Source organism: Oryctolagus cuniculus, chromosome 4, assembly GCF_051225735.1.
Source record: "Oryctolagus cuniculus isolate XC-2025 breed Fujian yellow rabbit chromosome 4, ASM5122573v1, whole genome shotgun sequence".
NCBI classification, from domain to species: Eukaryota; Metazoa; Chordata; class Mammalia; order Lagomorpha; family Leporidae; genus Oryctolagus; species Oryctolagus cuniculus.
Window position 1 is genome coordinate 83,016,445 of NC_142870.1, and position 25,857 is coordinate 83,042,301.

Below are 25,857 nucleotides of genomic sequence, written 5' to 3' on the forward strand. Positions count from 1 at the left end.
ACTACCTCTAATAAACCCTTATTTGTGTACTGTTGCTCAACTGAACTATTAGCTATGATGAGGACAGTGATGATGAAGAGGAGTTTGTCAGGGGAGTGACAGCAGAGGCAGGGCCTCCTCCACAGAGCAAACAGCGTGTGAAAAAAAAAAAATGCATGATTTGGTTGAGGAGAGCGAGTACCCCGAGGTGGCTGGGCTTGTGGTGTTGAGGTTGAGTCGCAGCAGCACTCATAGACCCGGCTTGAATCGTAGCTCCAACACTCTCCAGTTGCACAGCCTAAGTCTGTGAGTTCACCGCGTGGGAAGTGGTAACAGCTCCTCGTGCAGGGTAGACTAGGTAAAGCGCCCGGCAGAACACTTAGCTCAAGGTGGGCACTCCCTGCACACTGAAGAGCCTGGCGGGGAACTGGGAACTATTAGGCGGATCTTGCCTACCCTATCAGTCAGCTTTTCACTACTGCAACTAAGACTGCCAGGAGAAGCTACGTACAAGTGGAGATCGGTTATTTCAGCTCAGTTTTGGAGAGTCACTGTCTAAGATCAGGCGGCTCCGTTAGTCACCTGGTGTCTGATGAGGGCAGTGGATGCTGGAAGGATGTGGAGGGGGGGATCACACGGCAGGCCAGGAAGCAGAGAGAGACAGGAGCATCCTGCTGCCTGTGTCCATGTCTCTCTCGCTCTTTCTCTCTCTGTCTCAGGACTTATTTATTTGAAATGCAGAGTTACAGAGAAAGGGAGAGACAGAGAATGAGAGAGAGATCTTCCCTCTGCTTGTTCATTCCCCAAATGTTGCAATAGCTGAGGCTGTGCTGGGCTGAAGCCAGGAGCTTGGAATTCCATATGGGTCTCCCATGTGGGTGCCAGGGGCCATGGACTTGGGCCATCTTCAGCTGCTTTCCTAGGTGCATTAGCAGGACGCTGGATTGGAAGTGGAGCAGCTGGGACTTGAACCATTGCTCATACGGGATGCCAGTGTTGTGGGTGGTGGCTTAACCTGCTGTGACACAGTGCTGGTCCCCCATGTCTCTCTTTAGAAAGCTGCCATGACTTCATTGTGGGGCTCCACCCCAACAACCTCAATACCACAAGCCCAGCCACCCTGGGATACTTGCTCTCCTTGGCTGAATCATGCATTTTCACATGCTGTTTGCTCTGTGGGAGAGGCTCTTCCTCCGGCCTTACTCACCTGACAAACCCCTATTCACCCTTCAAGGCCCGTTGCATGCTGCCTCATCCTAGTTTCTAGTTCACTTGAGCAGTATTCTGATAATTCATGAGAGTATGTCCAATCTACTACCACTGGGCAGACATGAGTCCATTAACCAGTAACATAAGACTTTGGGAGCTAAGCCCTTAACACCTGGGCCTTCTGGGATACCCAGACTGTCCCACTGAATTGAGTTGGCCCCTTGTCAGGAGTTCACATCAGTTCATTCCTTGGTTGCGTGCTTCCTTAGGAAAATCAAGTTGGTGCGGTGGGGTGTTTTTTCCTTCTCATCCCACTGCAGCCCCTAAACCTGTAAGCTCTGCCCGCAGTCCCCACAGCCTGCTGGGCTCGTCTCACCGCCCCTGAAGGGCCCAAGGTCAACACGCTGCAGCCCACGAGGGTGGGAGAAGCTGCCGCTTTGTCCTTGTGTTGCTGATTTCGGTGCCAGCTCCCCGTCTGCATGGAACACTGCTGTTTCGCTCTGCCTCTGCCCGCTCTCCCTTTGGGAAGCATCTGCCCTGTGGTGGGGGAGAGGCCCTCCTACTGCAGCCTGGGAGGAACTGGTCCCCCGCCCCGCACACTTGAGGTCCACAGTGTCCCTGACGTGGCCCAAGCTTCTCCACACGCTCCCTCGTTCTGTGTTGGCACAACCCTGTGAGAGCAGCAAGGCAGGTATTATCATCCCTCACGGCCACCACTGGTGTGAAGGAGCCAGGCTTGGCCCAGGGTCTCTTACTCCACACAGATCTCACCTGTTTTTCTTTAGTTTTTTTTTTTTTTTTTTTTTTTTTTACAGGCAGAGTTAGACAGTGAGAGAGAGAGAGAGAGAAAGGTCTTCTTTCTTTTGGTTCACCCCCCAAATGGCTGCTACGGCCGGCGCGCTGCGCCGATCCAAAGCCAGGAGCCAGGTGCTTCCTCCCAGTCTCCCTTGCAGGTGCAGGGGCCCAAGCACTTGGGCCATCCTCCACTTCCTTCCCGGGCCACAGCAGAGAGCTGGCCTGGAAGAGGAGCAACCGGGACTAGAACCCGGTGCCCATATGTGATGCCAGCACTGCAGGCGGAGGATTAACCTAGTGCGCCATGGTGCCGGCCCCATAAATACATTTTTAAAACTTATTAAAAATAATAAATATTATAATAATATAATATATTATATAATGTATATAATATATAATATTATTAAAAATAATAAATCTTTGGATTCAGGAGGTACAGATTTCTCCAAAACATACAGGGATGGCAATAAACAAATGAAAAGTTGCCCTCTCTCCTTGCTCATTAAGTAAATGCAGATCAAAACCACCATGAGCTGCAAGCTGCCCTTCATGCTCACCGGGAGATTCCAGTGATGAGAGGCACTAGCGAGTGCTGGAATGTGGAGACGTGAGAGCCCTCCTGCACTGCTGGGGCAGCCGCGGTGCAGCCACCCTGGAGAACGGTCTGGCTGTCCCTTCAAAGTTGACGCATTATGTCACCATATGGTTACGAAGTCCTGTAATTCTGTCCCCAGCCAGATGTCTAAGAACTGAAGGCATTTACCTTCCCCCTGCACACTTGTCCATGAGTGTTCACAGCGGCCTTGTCCATGGTGGCCCAAGTGTCCATCAGGTGATGGCAGAGCGGAGAGTGTGGTGCATTCGTGCGGTGGAATACTGATCAGCGTGGGGAGGAGGGGCTTCCTGACTTACGAGGCCACGTGGATGAAGTTTGAGTGCATTATGCATGCTAAGTGACAGAAGCCAGGCACAAAAGGCCACACCTTGTATGAGTCTATTTATGGAAAATGCCCAGAATAGGAAATCCATAGAGACAGGAAGTAGAGCAGCAACGTACAGGGGGTGGGGTGAGGGGAAGGTGGCATCGGGGACAACTGCAAACAATGTGGCATTTCTTTGGGGGCCATGCAGATATTCTAGAATTAGTGATCATGGTTGCACAGCGTGGTAGATATGCTAACACAGTGACTTACACACTCTGAGGGCGAATTTTATATGAATTATATGCCAGTTTTAATAAAGTACATATTGTGGGTTACTTTTAGGAAAAGGGACCTCATGGTGTCTTTTAAGAAAGTGTTCCGTGTCTCCCTTGGGTTTGATAACAAGCTATCAAAGTAATCCTAAGATCACTTCTCAGCAGTGGAATGATTTTCTTATTGAATTTAAAGTTTGGTCCACATGGCTGGGTATCTCTCACCCCGTCTGTCTTCTTTCCTTTATCAGCTGATGTTTTCAGCAATAAATACACTTGCATTTTGCTAAGCTATTTGATGTAAATATGATTTCTCCAAGCAAAATCCTTGCAAATAAAATTATTTTAGGCACAGATTGTTTTTTGACATGATGATTTGTCAATACCCAAAAAAGAAATAGCTTTTCCTATTTCACATGAATCTGATTAGTACTAGAATGCAGTTAAAAAAAATGTGTGTGATGCAAAGAGACAGAAAGACAAGACAGAGGGAGAGCTGCTATCTGCAGGTTCACTCCCCAAGTACCTAAAACAACCAGGACTGGGCCAGGCTGAAGCCATGACCCGGGGACACAGTCTAGGTCCCTCATGTGGAGACAGGAATCGAATCACTTCAGCCATCACCTGCTGTCTCCCAGGATCCATACGTACTGTATCAAACCCGGGCACTCCATCGTGGAAGGCAAGTGTCTTAACTGCGAGGCTGTGCACCCAAGTGTACTTTTGAAAAAGTTTGTACCTTAATGTGTTAATTTTCTGTCACCTTATTTTAAGTTTATTTTTATTTGCTTGAAAGGCAGAGTGATGGAGAGGCAGAAGGAGAAAGACAGCGATCTCCCATCCACTGGTTCACCCCTCAAAGTCCAGCTAGGCCTGCACCATGCTGAAGACTGGAGCCTTGAACTCAGTCCAGGCCTCCCACGTGGGTGGCAGAGACCCAAGTGCTTAAGCCATCATCTGCTGTCTCCCAGAGTGTGCGTTAGCAGGGAGCAGAGATGGGACTCAAACCCAAGCACTCTGATGTGGGATGATGGTGTCCCAAGATGTGATAAGCCAGCTGCACCTTGATGCTCACTCCTCTTGTAGTTTTTTAAAGATTGATTGATTGATTTGAAAGGCAGAGTGTCAGAGAAAGAGAGACAGAAAAAGAGAGCTTCCATCTGCTGGTTTACTCCTCAAATGGCCTCAACAGTCTGGGCTGGGCCAGGCTATAGCCAGGAGCCAGGAATTCAATCTGGATCTTCCATGTGGATGGCAGGGGCCCAAGCACTTGGACCATCATTTGCTGCTTTCCCAGGCACATTAGCAGGGAGCTGGATTGAAAGTGGAGCAGCCTCCACTTCTGATCCAGCTCCCTGCTAATGCACCTGGGAAAGCAGCGGAGGATAGGCCAAAGTTTTTCCGGCCCCTGCCGCCCACATAAGAGACCTGGATGGAGTTCCAGGCCCCTAGCTTTGCCCTGGCCCAACTCAGGTGTTGCTGCCATTTGGGGACTGAACCAGCAGATAGAAGATTGTCTCTCTCTCTCTTTTTCTCTCTCTCTCTCCCCTCCCCTGCCCCGTTTGTCTCTGTAACTCTTTCAAATAAATACATAAATCTTTAATAAATTAATAAATAAAAGTAAATTGAAAAAAAAAAAGTGGAGCAGCCAGGACTTAATACAGCACTCTGATATGAGATGACAGGGTTGCAAGCCTTGGCTTAATTAGCTGCATCACGAAGCTGGACCCCTTTTATTTTATTTTAAAGATTTATTTATTTATTTGAAAGGCAGAGTTACAAAGAGAAGGAGAGGCAGAGAGAGAGAGGTCTTCCATCTGATGGTTCACTCTCCAAATGGCTGCAACATCTGGAGTTGGGTCGATCCAAAGCCAGGAGCCAGGGACTTCTTCCAGGTCTCCCACATGGGTGCAGGGGCCCAAGGACTTGGGCCATCTTCCACTGCTTTCCCAGGTGCTTCAGCAGAGCGCTGGATCAGAAGCGGAGCAGCCAGGACTTGAATTGGCGCCCACATGGGATGCTGGCACTGTAGCCGGCAGCTTTACTGCTTTGCCACAACGCCAGCCCCCTCCATTTTATTTATTTATTTGTTTATTTATTTATTTTAAAGATTTCTTTTTATTTATTTGAAAGAGTTACAGGGAGAGGTAGAGACACAGAGAGAAGTTTTCCATTAGCTGGTTCACTCCCCAAATGGCTGCAGCAGCCAGAGCTGTGCCTATCTGAAGCCAGGAGCCAGGAGCTTCTTCTGGGTCTCCTATGTGGATGCAGGGGCCCAAGGACTACTTAGGCCATCTTCTACTGCCTTCCCAGGCCATAGCAGAGAGCGGGATCGGAAGTGGAACAGCCGGGACTAGAACCGGCACCCATATGGGATGCCTGCGCTTCAGGCCAGAACTTTAACCTGCTGCACCACAGCACCGGCCCCCTCCCTTTTATTTTTAAATGAAATTTCAAACTTACTGAAAATTTACAAGAATAGACTAAGGGAGTCACATAAATGCTTTCCCCAGATTCAAGAATTGCTAAGCATTTTGTGTTAAATTTGTTTTCTCTCTGTCTGTATATATAGATAGATATCTATCTATATCTGTGTTATATACATACGCATACATATTTATACACATGCATATAATTTTTAGCACATATTTTCTAAGAACAAGGACAGTTTCTTTGTGTCTTTATAGCACAAGATATTAAAATAAATCTTCAAGTTAAAAAAAAAAAAGGAGCAGGTGTTCAGCCTGTGGTTAATACACCGGAGGCCCACATGGAAGCGCCTGGGTTCCATTCCTGACTCTGGCTCCTGATTCCTGCTTCCTGCTAATGCAGACCTTGGGAGGGAGCAGGTGCTCAAGTACCTGGGTCCCTGCCACCCATGTGGGAGACCTGGATTGTGTAACCCACGCCTGGCTCCAGTGCTGACCCAGCCCTGGCTGTTGTGGGCACTTGGGGAGTAACCAGCAAATGGGTGTGCACTTTGTCTGATTATCAAATAAATAAAAATATTTTGGAAAATTTGGAAAGTTAACATAGCTACACCATTATTTCATTCAATTTTGTCCCAGTAAATTAGTCAAGATTGAATTTTGAAAATGCTTAAAACTCCCTTTGCAATGTCTTTTAAAGCAATTTGATTGAGGTATATGCTGGTGTCTCCACCACAAATCAGCTGTTTTCACCTTTGTGAGATTAATAAAAAAGCCTGTAGGGAGACACTTTGAAACTGTATTATATCTTATTTTATAGCACGTTTTCCCTCTCTGGTTTTACATCTCTTGATGATTCTCTCTTCTCATCTTTGAAACATTCTGTCCTGGACATCGATCGTAGGCAGCTTCTCTCAGTTCCCGGTGGCATCATAAAGCCTGCACCTGCTCTCGGGGACTGAGCAGTTTGGCCCTTTGCACCTGAGCTTGCCCAAGGGCCCAAGTCCTGTCTGAGCTGAGTTCTTCTTGTTGTCAAGATGCAGCATTTTTTGAGTCAGCCCTTGAGGTCATGAGAACACTGGGAACTTGGAAATTAACTCGGCCTTGTAAAGAGTCATCCGAAACCATGAGAGGCAGCGGAGGAAGAAGCCGTGGTCCGCACCCTCCCTCAGCCCCCGTCATCCATCCTCTTCTCATTCTTCCTTTCCCCATTCCTCTCGTCTTTGCCCTCTGTTCATTGTGCTGTTGTTTTCTGTTCACGCACCTGGGCAGCTACCTCCTTGGCAAGTCCTCTATGGAATGCACCTCTGCCTTCTCTCCCTGTGCCTCTGCACTGCCGCCTTCACTGCTGGGAGCAACCGCTCGCCCTTGTCTCTGGGTGCCGGCACCAGGATTGCTTGTTGGGTGCTGGCAGCAGCAGAGCTCTGTCCTCGCCTTGGTTAGGCACTTCCCCAGGACTCTGTCAGCTTGGCGGTGCTGAGGGCGTGGGATTCTCCCAGGAGGGGCCCCTCCAGAGGGCTGGGGGTGGTGGATGCAGCCATGACCTTTGGCGTGGATGCTATGCCAGCCCATCAACCGCATTTCCTGAGCTACAGTCAGGGCACATAATCTGACACATTTGTGTGCTCTCAGGCATAAGGTGCCATCTGGAAGCTCTGGTTTGAATGCCAAAATGTTAGAATTGTCAGGCTATTTTTTAAGGCTTCTGTGTATTTGCATTTCTAGTTGAACAAATGAGCACTTTCCCGAGAAGAGTTTGTGAGGAAAGTTTGACAGAAATTCCTGGAAATCTGGGAACACACTGCTATCATGTTGTTCCCCTTTTAGGAACATCAATATTGATTTTTCTTTTGCTTTTTTTTAATTTCGAAAAATTTCCAATTTATAGAAAAGTTCAATGAAAGTACAGTGCTAAATGTACCAGTTGGGGATATTTTGATTTGACTCTGCCAAGCCATTTGCAAGTGCATGGTGCAAATGACAGCCGTTGTGAACGCTCATGCCCAAATAATTCAGTGTGCAAGGCCTAGGAATCAGGACCTTTGTCACCTCATCACATCGTTACCATACTTAAGAAAATTGGCACTGATCTGATTATAACTGTATGTACACCTCTGAAAACATTTCTCTTAGTACAGACTTGGATCTGTCTCACATTTTTCTTTTAGAGATTTTTTGAAGCCCACTCCGAGTTCATGCCTTGTAGCCGGTTTTATGCTTCTTGGTCGCTTACAATCCAGAAGGGACAGCCTTGGTTTCTGCGGATGAGTCAAAGCCAGCTGTCTCGCAGGGCATCTCGCAGCCCGGAGCTGTCACATTGCTCCCGCGTGACTGGATTGGGGAACCGAGGTTTTGGCAAGGGCACTGCCAGCGTGGTGCTCTGTGCTTCCAGTGCCCCCACTCAGGGCTCAGAGTGGCAGGTGGTCTCACTGTGGAGAACGCTGAATTTGAACATTTGGTTGAAGACGTGAGGTTCCGTTCTTTAGTCTCTGTGGTCTGCGACCAGTTGCCCGTCCATCTCTCCCAAGATTCCAAATGCAATGTACTCTTTTTTAAAATTTTGTTTTAATTTTAATTTTTTTATTTTTTGACAGGTAGAGTGGACAGGGAGAGAGAGAGACAGAGAGAAAGGTCTTCCTTTGCCATTGGTTCACCCTCCAATGGCCCCTGGTCTCCCATGGGGTGCAGGGCCCAAGCACTTGGGCCATCCTCCACTGCACTCCCTGGCCACAGCAGAGAGCTGGCCTGGAAGAGGGGCAACCGGGACAGAATCCGGCGCCCCGACCGGGACTAGAACCCGGTGTGCCGGCACCACAAGGCGGAGGATTAGCCTAGCGAGCTGCGGCGCCGCAATGTACTCTTTGGTTTTCATTTTCTCTTTTAAAAATTTTACTTACGTATTTGAGGGGTGGAGAGAGAGAGAGAGAGAATCTTAACGTCTACTGGTTCCCTTCCCAAATGCCTACAATTGCCCCAGCTGGGGAAGGCAGATACCAGGGACTAGGATCTCCATTCCATCTCCCACGTGAGTGGCCGGGACCCAGGTCCTTGAGCCGTTACCTCTGCCTCCCTGGGCGCATTAGCAGAAAGCTGGACCGGAAGCGGAGGTGGGGCTGGATTCCAGGCACTTCCATACGCAATGCGGGTGTCCCCAGCAGCTGCTTAGCCACTGCACTGGGTACCTGCCCCTCTTTGACCCACTTTCTTGGAGAGCCGCCATGTTCTGTGGTGTCACCCTCCCTGTGTTGCAGGCTCCTGCTCTCCTTGCTCTTGGAGAATCCCTCCCCGCAGGCCAAACTATAAACATTGGCTTCTAACCCAGAATATCTTCACCAGCGACCCATTTTCTCCACAAGACCTCTTTTCTTGAGGGTTTTTCTCAGCTCCAGTCCTTTGGAGGAGGACCTTCTCAATTGCATGGTAGTGTATGTACACCTGCTAACAGCTCCTTCAGCCGAGAGGCCGCCCTCCCAGCGCTGGAGGGGCTGTGGCTGGGGCAGGGTGGGAAGCAGAGGCGGCGCGGGCGTGGGTGCAGAGAACTGGGGGATGAGGGTGGGGAGAAGTCTAGAGAGCTGTGGTGCACAGGCCTTCTCCCATCATTGTCATCTCAGTGCTATTTCTGATCTGCAGGCTCCCCCTGAACATTAGAAATCCAGCATCTGAGTTACTCCTTAGCACTCCAGACTTTTTGAGTGTGAGGCGCTCTCTCTCTCTTAAACATTATTCATTTATTTGCTTGGAAGACAGAGTTATGGGAGGTGGGGGAGGGGTGGTGAGAGAGAGATCTTTCATCTGCTGGGTCACTCTCCAAATGGCCACAGTGGCTGGGGCTGGGGCTATGCCAAACTGAAGCCAGGACCTAGAACTCCACCTGGGTCTCCTACGCTGGTGGCACTTGGGCTATCCGCCACTGCTTTCCCAGGCATATTAGCAGGGAGCTGGACTGGAAGTGGAGAAGCTGGGAGGAATGAGCATTCACATTGGATGCTGGCACCACAGGCAGCGACCCCCAGGGGATCTCGTTATGATCGGAGACACCTGTAGGTTGTGCCCTTACCTGATGGTGGCCATGCTTTCCTGTCGGCTGAGTGAGCCACTATGTAATGACAGAAAGCTGCCTGGAACGAACAACCCTTAGGAGAAGACATTTTTTAAATTATTTATTTAAACATTTTATTAATACAGAAAGACCTATATACATGCTTTTTTTGGGGAAAATAAAACACATATGCTTGGTCACAAGGCCCAGATTTTATGATGGTAAGGAAATGGACATTTCAAGACATCGGAAAGCAAGGGCAGGTGAAAGATTCCTTTAAAAAAAAAGTGGGGTGGGACTGGTGTTGTGACGTGCCTTTCAAGCCTTTCAAATAAATCAGTAAATAACTCTTTAACAACAAACAGGTGGAGTGGGCATTTGGCGCAGTGGTGGCGCCTCCGCTCGGGATACCCACACCCACATCGGAGTGCCCCTTTCCAGTCTTGGTCACTCAGCTTCCTGCTGATGCTCCCCCTGGGCGGCAGCAGATGATGGCTCGGGTACTAGGGTTCCTGTCACTCACATGGGAGACCCCAACTGAGCTCCAGGCTTCTGGCTCCAGCCTGCCTCAGCCTGGCTATGGGAATGTTTGGGGAATGAACCAGCAAGTAGAGCATCTCTCTGTCTCTCTGTTTTTCAAATAAAATTAAAACTTAAAGATTTTCCCTACCCCTTTTCCCTGTCCATTGCAAAAGCAAGTGCTACCCACATGTCACCCACACGGGAGACTCTCCTTGGCCTGCTGCACACGGCGGTTTCCATCCGTCCAGGCAGTCGTGCGCCTGGCGCCGGTGTGGTCACAGGGATAGCTTTGGAGCAGTTGCCGCAGCTTGCAGCCGGGACCACGGCCAGCACGATCAGGAGTGCCCTTTCCAGAGGGGGTGAATGTTGCCAGCCCCCCACTGTTTCCCACAGCCGGTGTGGGCAGCCAGCCAGTCTTCTTTTACCCAATTGGGTCAGTGAGGCAGGAGCTTCCCTTTATTACTGTGTGCAAACAGAGAAAGCAAAAGAGCACCATTTCTAAGGCAAAGTTGAATTTCTGCAGCGGGCATGTGCTCTGCTTCCTATAGTGTTCCCATTCAGAAGGTGATCGTGATTAGTGTTTTTATGGAAGGAACCTGCTTTCCCCATGTACTTGTCATGTCCAGGTCTGCAGGGAGAAAAGCCACACCCAAGTCACACTGTCGTTCTCCCTGCAAAGGAACAGCAGCTCTTTTTTATTTATTTTTTAAAGATTAGGCCGGCACCACGGCTTACTTGGCTAATCTTCCGCCTGCAGTGCCGGCACCCCGGGTTCTAGTCCCGGTCAGAGTGCTGGATTCTGTCCTGGTTGCTCCTCTTCCAGGCCAGCTCTCTGCTGTGGCCCAGGAGGGCAGTGGAGGATGGCTCAAGTGCTTGGGCCCTGCACCTGCATGGGAGACCAGGAGGAAGCACCTGGCTCCTGGCTTCGGATCAGCACAGCACCGGCCGTAGTGGCTATTTGGGGGATGAACCGAAGGAAGAAGACCTCTCTCTCTCTCTCTGTCTAACTCTGCCTGTCAAAAAAAAAAAAAAAAAAAAAAGAGAGAGAGAGAGAGAGAGATTTATTTATTTATTTGAGAAGGAGAGACAGAGTACAGCAGCTCTTTTAGACAAGGGATGGCTTTGAGGCTGAGTTATTGGTTCCCGTGAGGACCAGTGAGAATGTGCCCGTTTTCCAGATGTGCCAAATCTTGTCAGGACAGGAGCAGCAGACAACCTGGGGAGCCCAATTCTGTGGGGAGCTGCGGCGGCCGTTCTACCTCTGTGGCTCTTTCCCTTTTAAACCAAGCACGAGCAATCTGGGCACGCTCCTGCATAGATGCCCTCGGAAGCCGGAAACTCTGTCAGGAGCTCTGACGCTGAGTGTGGGAGGAGAAGTCAGGGTCAAGGGCTTTCAGCTGAGGCGTGGCGTCCCCACTGTTTACCTCGGATTCTTTGCCATGCCGTCTGCAGCTGTACACTCTAGGAAGAGTGCCTCTCAACCCAAATGGTAGCTTTAGAAGCCTTGTATTTCTCTTCAGCGTCCTCCCATACTTTTCCATTCAGCACCGTTCCAAGGCCATCCTCACCTTGTTGTGTCAGTCAGGGTTCAACAAGGAAGCAGAAGCCACCCAGAGGTTTTTTTTTTTAAATGCAGGAAACTGACACTACGCAGTGGGGGAGGAGGTGCCAAACAGAAAGTAGGCAGTGACCCCAGCAAGTTCAGGAAGCCCTAGGTAGATGGAGGACCAAAGGGAGGGGTGGTGTGTCTGTCTAAGGCCACCGATAAGGAAAGGAACCGTGGGCGCTCTCCCCTCAGGACCCAGCCTGCTGCGGTGCGGGAAACAGCCCGCAGGAGTCAGCCCCTGCCCGGGGGAGCAGAGCAGGCCAGGGGGACCAGCTGGCTCTGAGGACAAACAGCTGTCAACCGGCAGTGTCGTCTGTTCCTGGGATCAGCCTTGTTCTAGAAATTTATTGATGGGGAATTTTTAATCCAAGCTTCCCCCACGGCTTTTTACACGTTTAGTTAGTATAGTGCTATGGTCACCCCTGCAGCCAAGTGAGTCATTCCTTTTTCCTGGCTTTGTTAGCTGTCAAATTACCTTGCAGCAGTCACCCAGGAACAGCTAACTACCTCTCAGCCAGCTCACAGCATTTGGGATTCATGAATAGTAATTATGTTATTAACCACCTTCACAGGGACAGTCAACAAAGCATTTTGACATGCTGTATACTGTAATTCTCATCAACCTCTGTGAGTAGCTGTTACGCCTATTTTGTAAAAAGGATTATCTGCGTCTTGGACACGAGGTCTATCCACGCGCCAGTCTGACGTGTCACAGGCTCCCAGATGAATCTGCCCCCGCGCCCCCTATGCATCCAGATTCGGTGTTTCAAGCTGCAGGGCTGGTAGTTCTAGAAAGGTCAGAGGCAGCATGTCCCAGCCCAGGCCTGACAGAGAGGGTGAGGGAGGAAGGCAGGGAGTCTGGCCACAGTCCCAAGTCCTCTGTCCTCCTGAATGAAGCGCAAGTGTCAGATAAACACGTGTTTAGTGTGAGTATACCTCTGCCATCTGAGCGGCGTCCTGCAGGTGGCTACATGGCGCAGCCGCATCTCGAGGCGGGCAGCGATCCCAAGGTTCCAGGGTCGTGGGGGTGGGCTGGGGGGATGCTGGGGACAGGAGTCCACGTGGCTATGCTTTTGCCAGTGTTGTGGGCCATGAGCTGATGGCTCCTGCACAGGCACAGAAGTGGCAGGAGGGTGCAGAAGGGGCTTCCGGGTGTCCGGCACGTCCTGATGCATTCTGAACCGGCGTCATCTCTGTGGTAAGCAGTGCTGGCCTGGCGTAAAGGGAAGGTCGTGGTTGCTGTACCTGGCGCACCCAGCCTTTCTGTTACTCTGTTTTCCCGGGTGACGGTTTGCGACCTGACCAGGAAGTTAAAATTAGCCTTTGTGATGTGCCAGCTTATTTGCAGAAAGGCAAGGAGGAAGGGGCCATAGATGGCCCCAAGGAGTCAGGTGGGAAGGTCTGTGAGCGGCACAGTACGGGCAAGGGGTGTGTGGTGCTGCTGGTGCTGCTGGCCCGCAAGAGGACGGAGGAGCAGAACTGCGTGCTCCTTGCAGGTGCGCAGACGCAAGGAGAGGAGGGGGCGGGGGCAGTGCTGGGCCCACTCCCTCTGGTTCTGACCAGTGCAGACAGGGGCTGTCAGCGCTCCCGACAGGAGGGCAATCACTGCGCGGGCAGCTCCACGGCGTGAAGTCAGCCCGGGTCCTCCTGAGCCCAGGGAGGGAGACCCGGGGGCAGCTCTCAACACTGCCACCGAGTGGATGCGCCATCCTGAATGAGCTGCTACTCTCTCTGAGCCTTTGCCTGTGATGGTGGGGGAGATTCAGATTTACTTTGGAAAGCTCATAGATGGAATGAAGGGTAGCATGCACTTTCTGTGAACTAGTGGAGGTGCCGTAGCCCACATTACACGCATCCATCTTTCCTCTTAGTTCCACAGCGCTGCCGGGGTAGGTGTCATTTTCCTTCTCATGGTTGCAGTCCTGTGTGCGCTGGTCATCAATAATCTTTATTACATCTGAAGGTTGCCTTTTCATTCTCTAATTTTGTAAGAATTTATTTATTTATTTCAAAGGCCGTGTAACAGAGGCACACAGAAAGATGGAAAAACAATTTCCATATGTTGGTTCACTCCCCAAATGGCAACAGCTGGGGCTGGGCCAGGCCAAAGCAAGGGGGCAAGAACTCCATCTGGGTCTCACGTGTGGGTGGCAGGGGCTGCAGTACTTAGGTCATCCTCTGCTGCTTTCCCAAGTGCATCAGCAGGGAGCTGGATTGGAAGCGGGGCAGCCCAGATTTAAAAACTAGCACTCTGATATTGAAAACCAGCATCTACAAACGGGGCCTAAACTGCTGCACCACAATGCCAGTCTCCCCCTTTAGTGTTTGTCCTAATCCCGGCAAAACATCAAAATCCTTTTGTCCAAAGGGCTATATTCAAATAGGTTAGCCAATGAGATCTATGCTTTTCTAAAAGCCACGTTAGCAAGACAATTAGTAATTTTTTTGTGTGTGTGACAGGCAGAGTTAGACAGTGAGAGAGAGGGAGAGACAGAGAGAAAGGTCTTTATTCCCGTTAGTTCACCCCCCAAATGGCCGCTACAACTGGCACACTGCACCAATCCGAAGCCAGGAGCCAGGTGCTTCCCCCTGGTCTCCCATACGGGTGCAGGGCCCAAGCACCTGGGCCATCCTCCACTGCCCTCCCGGGCCACAGCAGAGAGCTGGACTGGAAGAGGAACAACTGGGACAGAATCTGGCGCCCCAACCGGGACTAGAACCCAGGGTGCCGGCGCCGCAGGCAGAGGATTAGCCTAGTGAGTCGCGGTGCCGGCCAACAATTAATAATTGTACAGGTCCAGAGGCTACAGTTAGTATTTCAATCCCAGTTCATCCTTCATCCATTCCCTCATTCATTCAGCAAACATTTATTGAGCTCATGTGATGCATCTGGTTGGTTTGAGCTGGAGTGAGGAAAAGTAGCAGAACTACAAGACACAGGAAGCAACAGGTGACTTGAGACCTGGTTCCTTAAGTCCTTTGCTTCTCCTTTCTGGGTAGACTCCAGAGTTTGTGTTCAGCCACCTGTCCCGCAAAGCGAAAATGAGTCCTTACCAACAGTTTCAGTGAAAGGTTGAAAATGTTGGTTCAACTGGAGTATTTGAATAATCTGTGGGTTCCCACCTCCATGTGGCTGTGGCCTCTGAGCCCAGACGCAACCAGGAACTGGCTCCTTCTGCTGAGAATGCAAAGCAGCACCCTGAGATGTCCTTCTCTGACTCGGTTCCCCTCTACCCTCTGTCCACAGGGCTGCCCTTGAGATGGAGTTGCTGTCCCTGTGGCTCTGCCTGGGTTTTCACTTGTTAGCAGTGGAATGGAGGAACAACGGTGGAACGGCCACCGCCGCTTCCCAAGGGGGCTGCAAGTTGGTGAGTTTTCTCTTGAACCCGGAGTCGTCCCTTGCCCCTGTCCTGACAAGGTCAGGTCCATCTGGGAGAGCTGACGGACTGTCGGTTAGGAAGGGCAGGGAGTGAGAGACTGAGTCACTCTGAATCTGCCTAGCACGATGCTGTGTTGCTGGCTGCTGTTCAACCAAAGGTTTTTTAAGATTATGCCTGGGAAAGGCCACACCACTTCTGCTCTACCTTTCTCATGCCTACAGAAGACAGGAGGCCCCAGACACAGGTGCAGGTCAGCCCCCTATAACAAGAACACCTTGGTAAGACTAGATGATCGCGCTCTGTGCGTGGTGTCAGAATCTCTGGGTGAGGTGCATTGATGTGGGAGAAGCCCTGGCTCAGCGGTGTGTGGATGAGCTGGCAGCAAAGACTTCACCATTTGCATGGAGTGCTGCCCGGCACAGCAGTCCTTGCCCGTGCTTGGGCTTCAAAGGATGCACGGGGGTTTCCGGGCCTTTACAGCCACCTTCTCCAGAGCTGTCAAACTTGGCTCATAACGGAAATACATTTCCAGAGATTCAGAAACAGACTTGGGTCACGATTAAGCACATTTCCATGTTATCCTCTGCTTATAACTCAATGATCAAAATGTGTGCTGAAAAACATATATTTAATGGGCATTCCTTGAGCCCTATTATATACCAAGCCCTGGGAAGACCAACTGGATGTCAGGGGCAATACTTACATTCAACAGTGAGTTCTCAAACCTGATTAATCTCAAAAGCCTAGCTGTCATGGTTCCTGACCACTTGCAGTTAACCTCTAACCACCATGCTAGAGTGTGCTGCAGTATGGGGTAAGGGTTATGAGCTAGAGTGACCATGTTAAAACCCCAGCGCACTACTTCTTAGCTGGTGACCTTGAGGCCCCTCTGTGCCATGGTTTCCCCATCTGTACAACAAAAAGGTAATAATAGTACCTACAGGTAGTACCGTAACTGTGGATTGTTGTGACGATTAAATAAATTAATATCTATAAATATAAAGCAATCAAGACAGTGCCTGGTGTGGACTAAGTGCTATGTGCTTTACCTCTTATTATTAATATTATTATAACTGTCTGTTACATTTGACCTTCACCATTCCCTTACAGAGGCAATAAGAGATGAACTCTCAGGGGTTACCAGGCAGAGGAAGAGGGAGGAAGAAAGTGAATTCTCTGCCTGCCTTTCAGGGTTTAGGCTGGATCCCCTACCTGACCCTCTCCAACCTGGTGAGCAGCGTAGGGACCTGGCTGCCAGGGAGCTCACAGAGAGCAGATTTCCTGTGATGCGTATGGAACGAGGACTGAGAGTCTGAGAGCGCAGTATCCTCCACTGCCCCCTGCATTAGCCATCTGCTGTTACAGTCACACAGACGAGGTCAGGTGTCCAGGGCTCTGTGGGCCACGCGGTCTTTTGCAGCACTTCGGCGGGACCATGGGAACGGCAGAGGCCTGACCCCCATAATTGCAGCAGTCACAGTGGAGCCGGGTCTCATGGCCTGAGGAAAGCCCCTAACCACAACTCTCTCCACAGAGTCCCTGAGGAGCGGAGAGACCAACACTTACTCAAATAAAGAAATACACCTTGTTTCTGGATGGGGAGATTCATTTTTGTAAAAACATAAATTTTCCCCCTAACTAATCTGTAATTGTAATGCCATCCCAGCCAAAATTCTGAAGACTTTTGTTGGGGTGAGTGGAGATATGGAAGGAGCATAGCAAGTTCATTTTAATGTTCATCTGGAAATTACAAACAATTCAAGTACTCAACAAAAGGAGACTAATAAGCTCATGCCAATAACTATAGCTAACACTTATTAAGCACAATAAATAACAAATGTGTTTTACATAAACAATCACCTGCAAGCCTTGGAGGAAAAAAAAAACAAACCTGTAAGAAAATTACAAGGCAGGTTAACGGTGGTCCTGATGCGTTAGGGAACCAGCCAAAGGTAGCCCTTTGGCTAAAAAGCAGAGCCAAGTGGACTGACCTTAGAACTCTTTCCCTCAAACAGTGCTATTCATGAATGAATTCATATGGCTAAAAAGATGAAACTTATCACCACCAAGGCAATATGGCTATCTACATTAGTGAAGGGGAAAAAGTAGACCACTAAGCAGTTTGTAGAATATGGTCTTTTAAAAAAATTTTATTTATTTACTTGAAAGGCAGAATTACAGACAGAGAGAAGAGGAGATATATATTGAGAGGTCACCCATTCATTGGTTCACTCCCCAGATGGCCACAAGGGTCAGGGCTGGGCCAGGCCAAAGCCAGGAGCCAGGGGCTTCTTCCAGGTCTCCCATGTGGGTGCAGGGGCCCAAGCACTTGGGCCATGCTCTACTGTTCTCCCAGGTGCATTAGCAGGGAGCTAGATCAGAAGTGCAGCAGCCAGGACACAAACTGGCACCCATATGGGATGCCAATATTACAGGCAGCAACTTTATCTGCTATGCCATAATGCTAGCCCCTGGTCTCATTTTTTTTTTTCCTAAGGTTTATTTATTTATTTGAAAGACAGTTACAGAAAGGCAGAGGCAGAGGCAGAGGCAGAGAGAGAGAGAGGAAGTCTTCCACTTGCTGGTTCACTCCCAAATGGCCACAATGGCCAGAGCTGAACTGATCTGAAGCCAAGATCTAGGAGATTCTTCCAGGCCTCCCACATGGGTGCAGGGGCACAAGGATTTGGGCCATTGTTTACTGCCTTCCCAGGCCATAGCAGGGAGCTGGATCAGAAGTGGAACAGCCAGGACTCAAATCAGCGCCCATATGGGATGCTGGCACTGCAGGTGGTGGCTTTACCTGCTATACCACAATGCTGGCCCCCTCATGGTTTTGTTTTTGTTTTTTTTTTAAGATTTTATTTTTATTTATTTGAAAGAGTTACAGAAAGAGGTAGAGACAGAGAGAGAGGGGTTTTTCATCCGCTGGTTCACTTCCCAAATGGCCACAATGACTGGGGCTGGGAGAGGCCAAAGCCAGGAACTGGGATCCAGGAGCTTCTTCCTGGTCTCCCACATGGGTGCAGGGGCCCAAGCACTTGGGCCATCCTCTGTTGCTTTCTCAGGTGCATTAGCAGGGAGCTGGATTAGAAGCAGAGCAACCAGGACTCCAACTGGTGCTGCAGGCTGGGGCTTTAATCCAGTGCACCATAGCACCACCCCCTCCCCACCCCACCATGTTCTTTAAAGATAGATGATATCTTTAGGAAAGAGCCAGAAGATGTAACAAAAGGCTAGCAGCATTTCTCTGAGGATAGACTGATATTACTGAAGAGTTTAGTTTTCTCTACTTCTGTATGATAAATTTTAATTACTAGATTTTAAACATTAATTTTATGTATTTAAAAGGCAAAGTGCCAGAGAGAAAGGGAGACACAGAAAGAGAGAGACAGATCTTCCATCTGCTGGTTCATTCCCCAAATGCCCACAACAACAGGGGCTGGACCAAGCTGAAGCCAGGAGCCAGGAATTCATCAGGGTCTCCCACATGGGTGCCAGAACCCCAAGTACCTGAACCTTCATCTGCTGCTTTCTCAGGCACATCAGCAGGGGGCTGGATCAGAAGTGGAGCAGCTGGGATTTCAACTGGTGCTCACAGGGGATGCTGGCATCACACTGGCCCCTAAAAAGTTTTATTTTAATGATGCAACAGAGACTTGAGGTTCCAAAAGTTAACTCCTTGCCAAAGGTCCCAGGCTAGTGACAGAGCCGAGGTCCTGTCCTCCAGTCCTGGGCTGCTTTCCTCCCTTGTTCCAGTTGCCCACTGGCCTCGTCTTACTGAGAAGTCGTTGTGCTTCTCTCGAACGCTGACCAACAGGCACTGGACGGTTGACTGTTTTTGCCAATTTTGTAAAACACGGGGCTTAGTCTCCCGACTCCCGTGATTTCTGCAGCGAGACTTGGGTTGCACCATTCCTCCTGCCTCCTTACACCATACAACAGTGTTCAGGAAACAACCTGGGCATTCAGGGTGCTGGTGCCAGCACGGCCACTGGCTCTTCACGCCTCCCCTCCAGACCCGCTGTACTTCTCTGTGTGATCCACAGGGTGGATGGCCAGCTTCAAAGCCCTTGGAAGCTGTAAATGTGTCAATCTAGAGTGCTGGGAGCCTCCCGGGCAAAATTACTTTGGGTGACACAAAGATGCCACAGCACTGCCGACTGTGAGGCGGTGGCTCTGTTAGAGACATCTGTGCCACCTAACAGTGCTAACAACGCAGTGGTGACCAAGGCTTACCAAGTGCCGACCGTGCCAAGCACTGGGCTCAGGTCTTCATGAGCAGCCGCTGGTTTAATCTCACAACAGTCCTCCAAGGTAGATACTATTTTTGTGTCCATTTTTTCAAATGACAAATGTGGGCTAAATTGTTTGCCCAAGGTCACACAGTAAATACACAGCAGAGGCGGGGTTCAAATCCAAGTAGAGGTCTGGTCCTCAGTCCTCGCAGCTATAGCTAGACTACAAGTACAGTTGCCACCTCTCAGCACCTGATGAATAGCTGCTCAAAGCTGTAATAGTCTGTGGCGGGGGGGTTTAAATTAAAATCATTTAACAAATTTTTATTTAAAAGGGCAGATGGCTGTGGTGTAGTAGATTAGGCATCTGCCTGTGGTGCCGGCATCCCATATGGGCGCCATTTGGAGTCCCAGCTGCTCCACTTCTGATCCAGCTCCCTGCTGATGGCCTGGGAAAGCAATAGAAGATGGCCCAAGTGCTTGAGCCCCTGTACCCACGTGGGAGACTTGGAAGAAGCTTCTAGCTCCTGGCTTCGATTCAGCCCAGCTCTGGCCATTGCAGCCATTTGGGGAATGAACCAGAAGATGGAGTACCTCTCTCTCTCTCTCTGCGCCTCTGTATCTGTAACTCTGCCTCTCAATTAAAATAAATAAATGTTTTTTAATTTTTTTATTTAAAGACACAGACAGAGCTCCCATCACTGATTCACTCTCCAAAAGCCAGCAATGGCCAGGGCTGGGCCAGACCAAAGCCAGGAGCTGGGAACTCAGTTCAGGTCTCCCATGTGGATGGTAGGGACCCAACTACCCTAGTCATCACCGGCTGCTTCGCAGGGTGTACATTAGCAACGGGAGCAGAGCCAGGATCTGACCCCCTGCACTCGGGCACTCCCACATAGGACATGGGCATCTCAATCCACAGCTTCACTGCCCGATCAACTCATTCTGTGTTTAAAGTAAGGCCTGGAATTCAGCCCCTAGCTACGTGCAGATGTAAATAATACCTTCTTATCTGATCTGAAAAGCTGCCATGTCGAAGGCTGGTCCCGGTGGTCTCAGGGGCCGCCAGATAAAAGCACCACGTGTGTGTACCAGCCGGGCGCCCTGATCGGTGTGTTTCTGCACGCAGACGGATGGAGCCGCTGACTGCCGGGGGCAGGGCCTGGCATCGGTGCCCAGCAGCCTCCCGCCGCACTCAAGGACGCTCATCCTGGACGCCAACCCCCTGCAGACGCTGTGGAACCACTCCCTGCAGCCTTACCCGCAACTGGAGCGCCTCAGCCTGCACGGCTGCCGCCTGCAGCGCCTGGGCCGCGGCGCCTTCCGCCAGCAAGGCCGGTTGCGCAGCCTGGGCCTGGCTGACAACCGCCTGGCGCAGGACTACAGGGAGGCGGCCGCGGCGCTCCGCACGCTGCCGCGCCTGCAGACGCTGGACCTGGCGGGCAACTCCCTGACGGAAGACATGGCGGCCGTGCTGCTGCACAACCTGTCCTCGCTGGAGGCCGTGTCCCTGGCGAGGAACACCATCATGAGGCTGGATGAGTCGGTCTTCGAGGGCCTGGAGCACCTCCGCGAGCTGGATCTGCAGCGCAACTACATCTTCGAGATCGAGGGCGGCGCCTTCGACGGCCTGACGGAGCTGAGGCGGCTCCACTTGGCCTATAACAACCTGCCTTGCATCGTGGACTTCCGCCTCACGCAGCTGCACTTCCTGAACGTCAGCTACAACGGCCTGGAGTGGTTCCTGGCGTCCCGGACCGAGGCGGCCTTCGAGCTGGAGACGCTGGACCTGTCCCACAATCAGCTGCTGTTTTTCCCGCTCCTGCCCCAGTGCGGCAAGTTGCGCACGCTCCTGCTTCAGGACAACAACATGGGCTTCTACAGGGACCTGTACAACACCTCGTCGCCGCAGGAGATGGTGGCCCAGTTCCTGCTCGTGGACGGCAACGTGACCAACATCACCACCGTCCACCTCTGGGAGGAGTTTGCCTCCAGCAGCCTCCCGGACCTCCACCTCCTGGACTTGAGCCAGAACCAGTTCCAGTACCTGCCCGAGGGCTTCCTGAGGAAAATGCCTTCCCTCTCCCGCCTGGACCTCAACCGGAACTGCCTGATGACGCTCCACATCCGGGAGCAGGAGCCCCCCGGGGCGCTCACCGAGCTGGACCTGAGCCACAACCAGCTGTCCGAGCTGCACCTGGCGCCGGGGCCCAGCGGCTGCCTGAGGAACCTCCGCTCCTTCAACCTGAGCTCCAACCAGCTGCTGGGGGTCCCCCCTGGCCTTTTCGCCAGTGCCAGTAACCTCACTACAGTCGACATGAGCCACAATCAGATCTCCCTTTGCCCCTCACCAGCCCCCTCGGGCCGGGCGGCGCCCCACAGCTGCGTGGACTTCAGGCATATGGCGTCTCTCAGGAGCCTGTCTCTGGAGGGCTGCGGGCTGGAGGCGTTGCAGGACTCCCCGTTCCAGGGGACGCCCCTCACTCACTTAGACCTGTCCGGCAACTGGGGGGTTCTGAACGGGAGCGTCACCCCTCTCCGGGACGTTGCCCCCACGTTGCAGGTCCTGTCTCTCAGGAATGCGGGCCTCAGTTCCAGCTTCCCGGAGTTGGATTTCTCCGCGTTTGGGAATCTGCGCGACTTGGATCTGTCGGGAAATGCCTTGACCAGCTTCCCGAGGTTCGGGGGCAGCCGGGCCCTGCAGACCCTGGATCTCCGCAGAAACTCGCTCACGGCCCTTCCCCAGAGGGCTGTGTCCGAGCAGCTCTGGCGAAGCCTGCGGACCGTCTACCTCAGTCAGAATCCCTATGACTGCTGCGCCGTGGAGGGCTGGGGGACCCTGCAGCGCCTGCAGGCCGTGGCCGACTTGGCCTTGGTCACTTGCAACCTCTCCTCCAAGGTCATCCGCGTGCTGGAGCTGCCGGGTAGTGTGTCTCAGGACTGTAAGTGGGAGCGGGTGGACACAGGCCTGCTCTACCTTGTGCTCATCCTTCCCAGCTGCCTCACCCTGCTGGTGGCCTGCACCGTCATCTTCCTCACCTTTAAGAAGCCCCTGTTCCTGCTCATCAAGACCCGCTGCCGCTGGTCCTCCGTGTACTGACCCAGCTCCAGGCTGGGTCCCAAGCCGAGGTCTAAATTAAAATGTAAAATGGTTCTATCCCTTACCCTCTGCCCCCACCCCCAAGTTCTTCATGGTGGTTCATCCTCCTCATCCTGGTCAAATATTTATTAAGTGACATTACATGAAAATAAAAGACAAAGTATCTACTAAATATTTTTTAAATCAAGTGTAGCTTGTATTTTTTCTTTTTCTAAAGTTCTTTGGTTTCACCTAGATTTGTTTTTCTTAAGACTTATTTATTCATTTGAAAGGTAGAGTTAGAAACAGAGAGAGAGAGAGAGAGGTCTTCCATCCCCTTGTTCACTCCCCAGATGGCCTCAATGGCCAACGCTGGGTCAAGCCAAAGTCAGGAGCTTCATCCAGGTCTCCCATGTGGGTGGCAGGGCCCCAAGATTTTGGGCCATTTTCCACTGCTTTCCTTGGTGCACTAGCAGGGAGCTAGATTGGAAGCAGAGCAGCCAGGACATGAACCAGCGTCCATATGGGATGCTGACATCACAGGTGTTGGCTTAACCTGCTCCACCACAGTGCTGGCCCCTCACTAAGATGGTTTTCAGTGCCCTTCCCTTGGTGACATCCATGAGACCAAAAGGGTGGCGACTCAGTGTTCCCCTCTGGCAAAAAGAGCTCCAAGAGCACATCCTGGGAAGGGTGGGAGTCAATGCCCTGGAAGTTCACCAATGACAAGCATTTCAAAGCATGACTGGCAGATCTGGCAAGGGATAAGTCCCGCCCCCTGTGTTGGCTGGCAAAGATGATCACCGCAGTCAGAAAGGCCATGGCAGGGTCTCTCCAGGTGCCCTGGATGCATACCTGCAGTCTGGCAGGAAAACATACAGCCCTCCCGTGGGAAAGCTGAGAGCACAGTAACTGGGCCCCTAGTTTACCCGTCAGTAAACTGAACACCAGGCACAGCCTTATTCCCAGAAGCACGGGGGGCTGCAGAAAGGAATGGAGTTGGCTAACTCGTGTGCCAACTTAACTGTTCCCAGAAAAGTCAGCTTCTCGGCAGAGGTTCAGACTCTGCGTTCACCACTAACCTGGTTCCCCTTCTGTCGCCACTCCTTCAAGGAACAGGAAACAACACCTGTACGCCCCTCGAGGGGTTAAGACAGTAAAGACACAGCCGCTGCCCTACTGAGGATCCTTGAACTTTGCATCCTCGCTTATTAAATGCAGAGAGCGGTGGCGGGAGTGGGGGGTAAGAGGTTGGGGAGGTGAGAGGGTGGAAATCCCACAAACTGACGGCTGTCTCCACGCAGACGAAATGTCAGCAGAAATGTCGGGGCAAATCAGAGATCAAATCAGCGATCTGACTGACACAGCAGAAACTTTTCTTGGGTGTTCCACAAAGCCATGTGCTTGGTGGCAGCCCCTGTTAGACTGTGCCCTTGTTGTCACCTCCCTCTGCTACCAGCATGGCTGTCTTTATCCTGCGCTGCCCCACTCTCGGAGGCCCCTCAGGTTGCCCTGAAGCCTCAGTCCAGTCCTTCTGGGCAGTCTCCATCACCCAACAGCGCACAAGACCACACTCTCCGTATTTCCTCCCCCTACCAACAAAACCCTGGGGCCGTGCTGTTTCCCCGAGTGGCAGCTAACTAGTTAGTTGAATGAGTCTATCTGAGGCTGTTATGTTAGATCAATCATGGTTCTTGAAGAAGACTCTGCCTGGGAATTCAGTACAAGGATCTGGGGAGCTCTGGACTCTGGGAACAGAGGGGAACAGGCTTGGAAGACGGGCAGGAACAGGGATGCTATGCAGCGGGGGGGGGGGGGGGTCACAGCCCAAACTAGGCCATAAACAGCAGTTGGCGGAACGTGGCTGTGGCCAGCCCTGAACACTGGCTGCTGCAGTTGGCGCTGCTGCCACCCACTGCCCAGTCAATGCTCCCCAGATGCTGCCCTTTGTCTCGGGACCCCCTGATGTGCACAGTCTGAGCAGTGTGTGATTGGCTGACCGTACGTCATGTGCCCCTGCCCTGGCTGCACAAAAGGCTGGGAGAGCAAAATACTGTATGTACCTTTTGATTTTGCGTCTATGGGAGAAGGTGGGCTCCGCCTCCTCCAGATACTCATAAGGGGCGCAGTCGCCCAAATACAGAAGGGAAGTGAGATTCTGAGCAGACGACAGAACGACAGGAGAGCACCGCCCGCTTCCTACCAGCAGGGACCTTTCAGCAGAGAGCTTCCAGAAGCAATTGCTTTAGCATAAAGGAATGGCAGGAACTTCAGACAGAACCTCAAGTGAGCAGGGAGATGGTTTGGGGTCTGTCAGGTCTTTTGAGGTCCCTCCCCAAAGTCAGACCATGTAGCGGACCTGCCACTCTTCCGCTTCTTAGGGCCCAGTATGGTAGGATGGGAGGGTTGAGATGTTGGGACAGAGCCCTTCCCTGCCTGCTTGTAGCAGCGACTGCGGGAGGCTGTGGGCTTTCCCTGCTCGCTCAGTCCAGCACTAGGGTCCAGAGCTATTTCCCAGATTTCTTTCAGTCTGGCAAGAATGTTGGCTCAGGTAGGTGGATTTCTGCCTCTAGTCTCGAGCTGTGGCTTGCCCAGCACATTCTGTCCCTGTGCCCTGCCTACCTAGCCCACCCCTGCCTGAAGGAGGGAGCACTGTCCACTCACTGCTGGAGAGGGTACAGGTTCCTCTGTGAGACCAGAATGGTTTTATGCTAAAGAAGTCCCCTTCAGCCAGTTTGAGCACCAAGTGTTGGGTGGGAAGTGGGAGCCACTTCCTGTTGCCACATGTCATAATATTCAGATAGGAGAATGTTCAGAAGCGAAGATAAATTATGTCAGGGACTAGCCTGTTAGCGTGAGTAGCGGTGATCAGATTCTGAGGACCTGGTCCTAAAACAAAAAACTTCAGGTTTTACTAGAGCCACAGCATTGCTGGGAGTCAACTGATTCTCTGAAGCCCCCAGCAGCAAGGGGGTGAATGAACTACAGCCCCTATTTCCTGTCACTGTCTTGGTCACCGTTGATTGGTGTGTGCACAGCCCACTTATTTCTTTAATGTTCCAGGATCTCGTGATCGCCCCTCCAGATCCACTTTCCACCCTTCTCCATGCCACCCCAGCAAGCCAACCTCAAGGGGGTCCCTTTTGCTCTCTGGCTTCCAATTGCATTTGGCTAAGAAGGAGTCCAGCAGATTTGAGAGGAGAGAGTGAGGTGGGGATATTTATTCTCCCAACTCCTCCTATGGAATCATCTCATACTGGCTGCACCTGTCAACCAAAGGTCACAGGACTCTCAAGGTGGCCCTTTCTGGACAGATCTCAGCATTGTGGTTCTAGGAGCTGCTGACCCCACTGCTCCCTCCCCTTTGGGCCTGGAGATAGGTAAGG

At 51.5% G+C, this 25,857-nt stretch overlaps 1 protein-coding gene across 1 annotated transcript in view; it reads left to right on the plus strand.

Annotated features, from left to right (window-relative positions):
* The window catches only part of NRROS (negative regulator of reactive oxygen species), a 28,209-nt gene extending 5,534 nt beyond the window's left edge, over positions 1-22,675 (plus strand). Inside the window, exons 2-3 of the mRNA XM_008266715.5 lie at positions 15,022-15,142; positions 20,522-22,675. Of these exons, the coding sequence (XP_008264937.1) occupies positions 15,035-15,142; positions 20,522-22,492 (2,079 nt within the window). The 5' untranslated portion in view covers positions 15,022-15,034 and the 3' untranslated portion in view covers positions 22,493-22,675. The remainder of the gene's footprint in view (positions 1-15,021; positions 15,143-20,521) is intronic.
* The last annotated feature ends 3,182 nt before the right edge of the window (positions 22,676-25,857 follow it).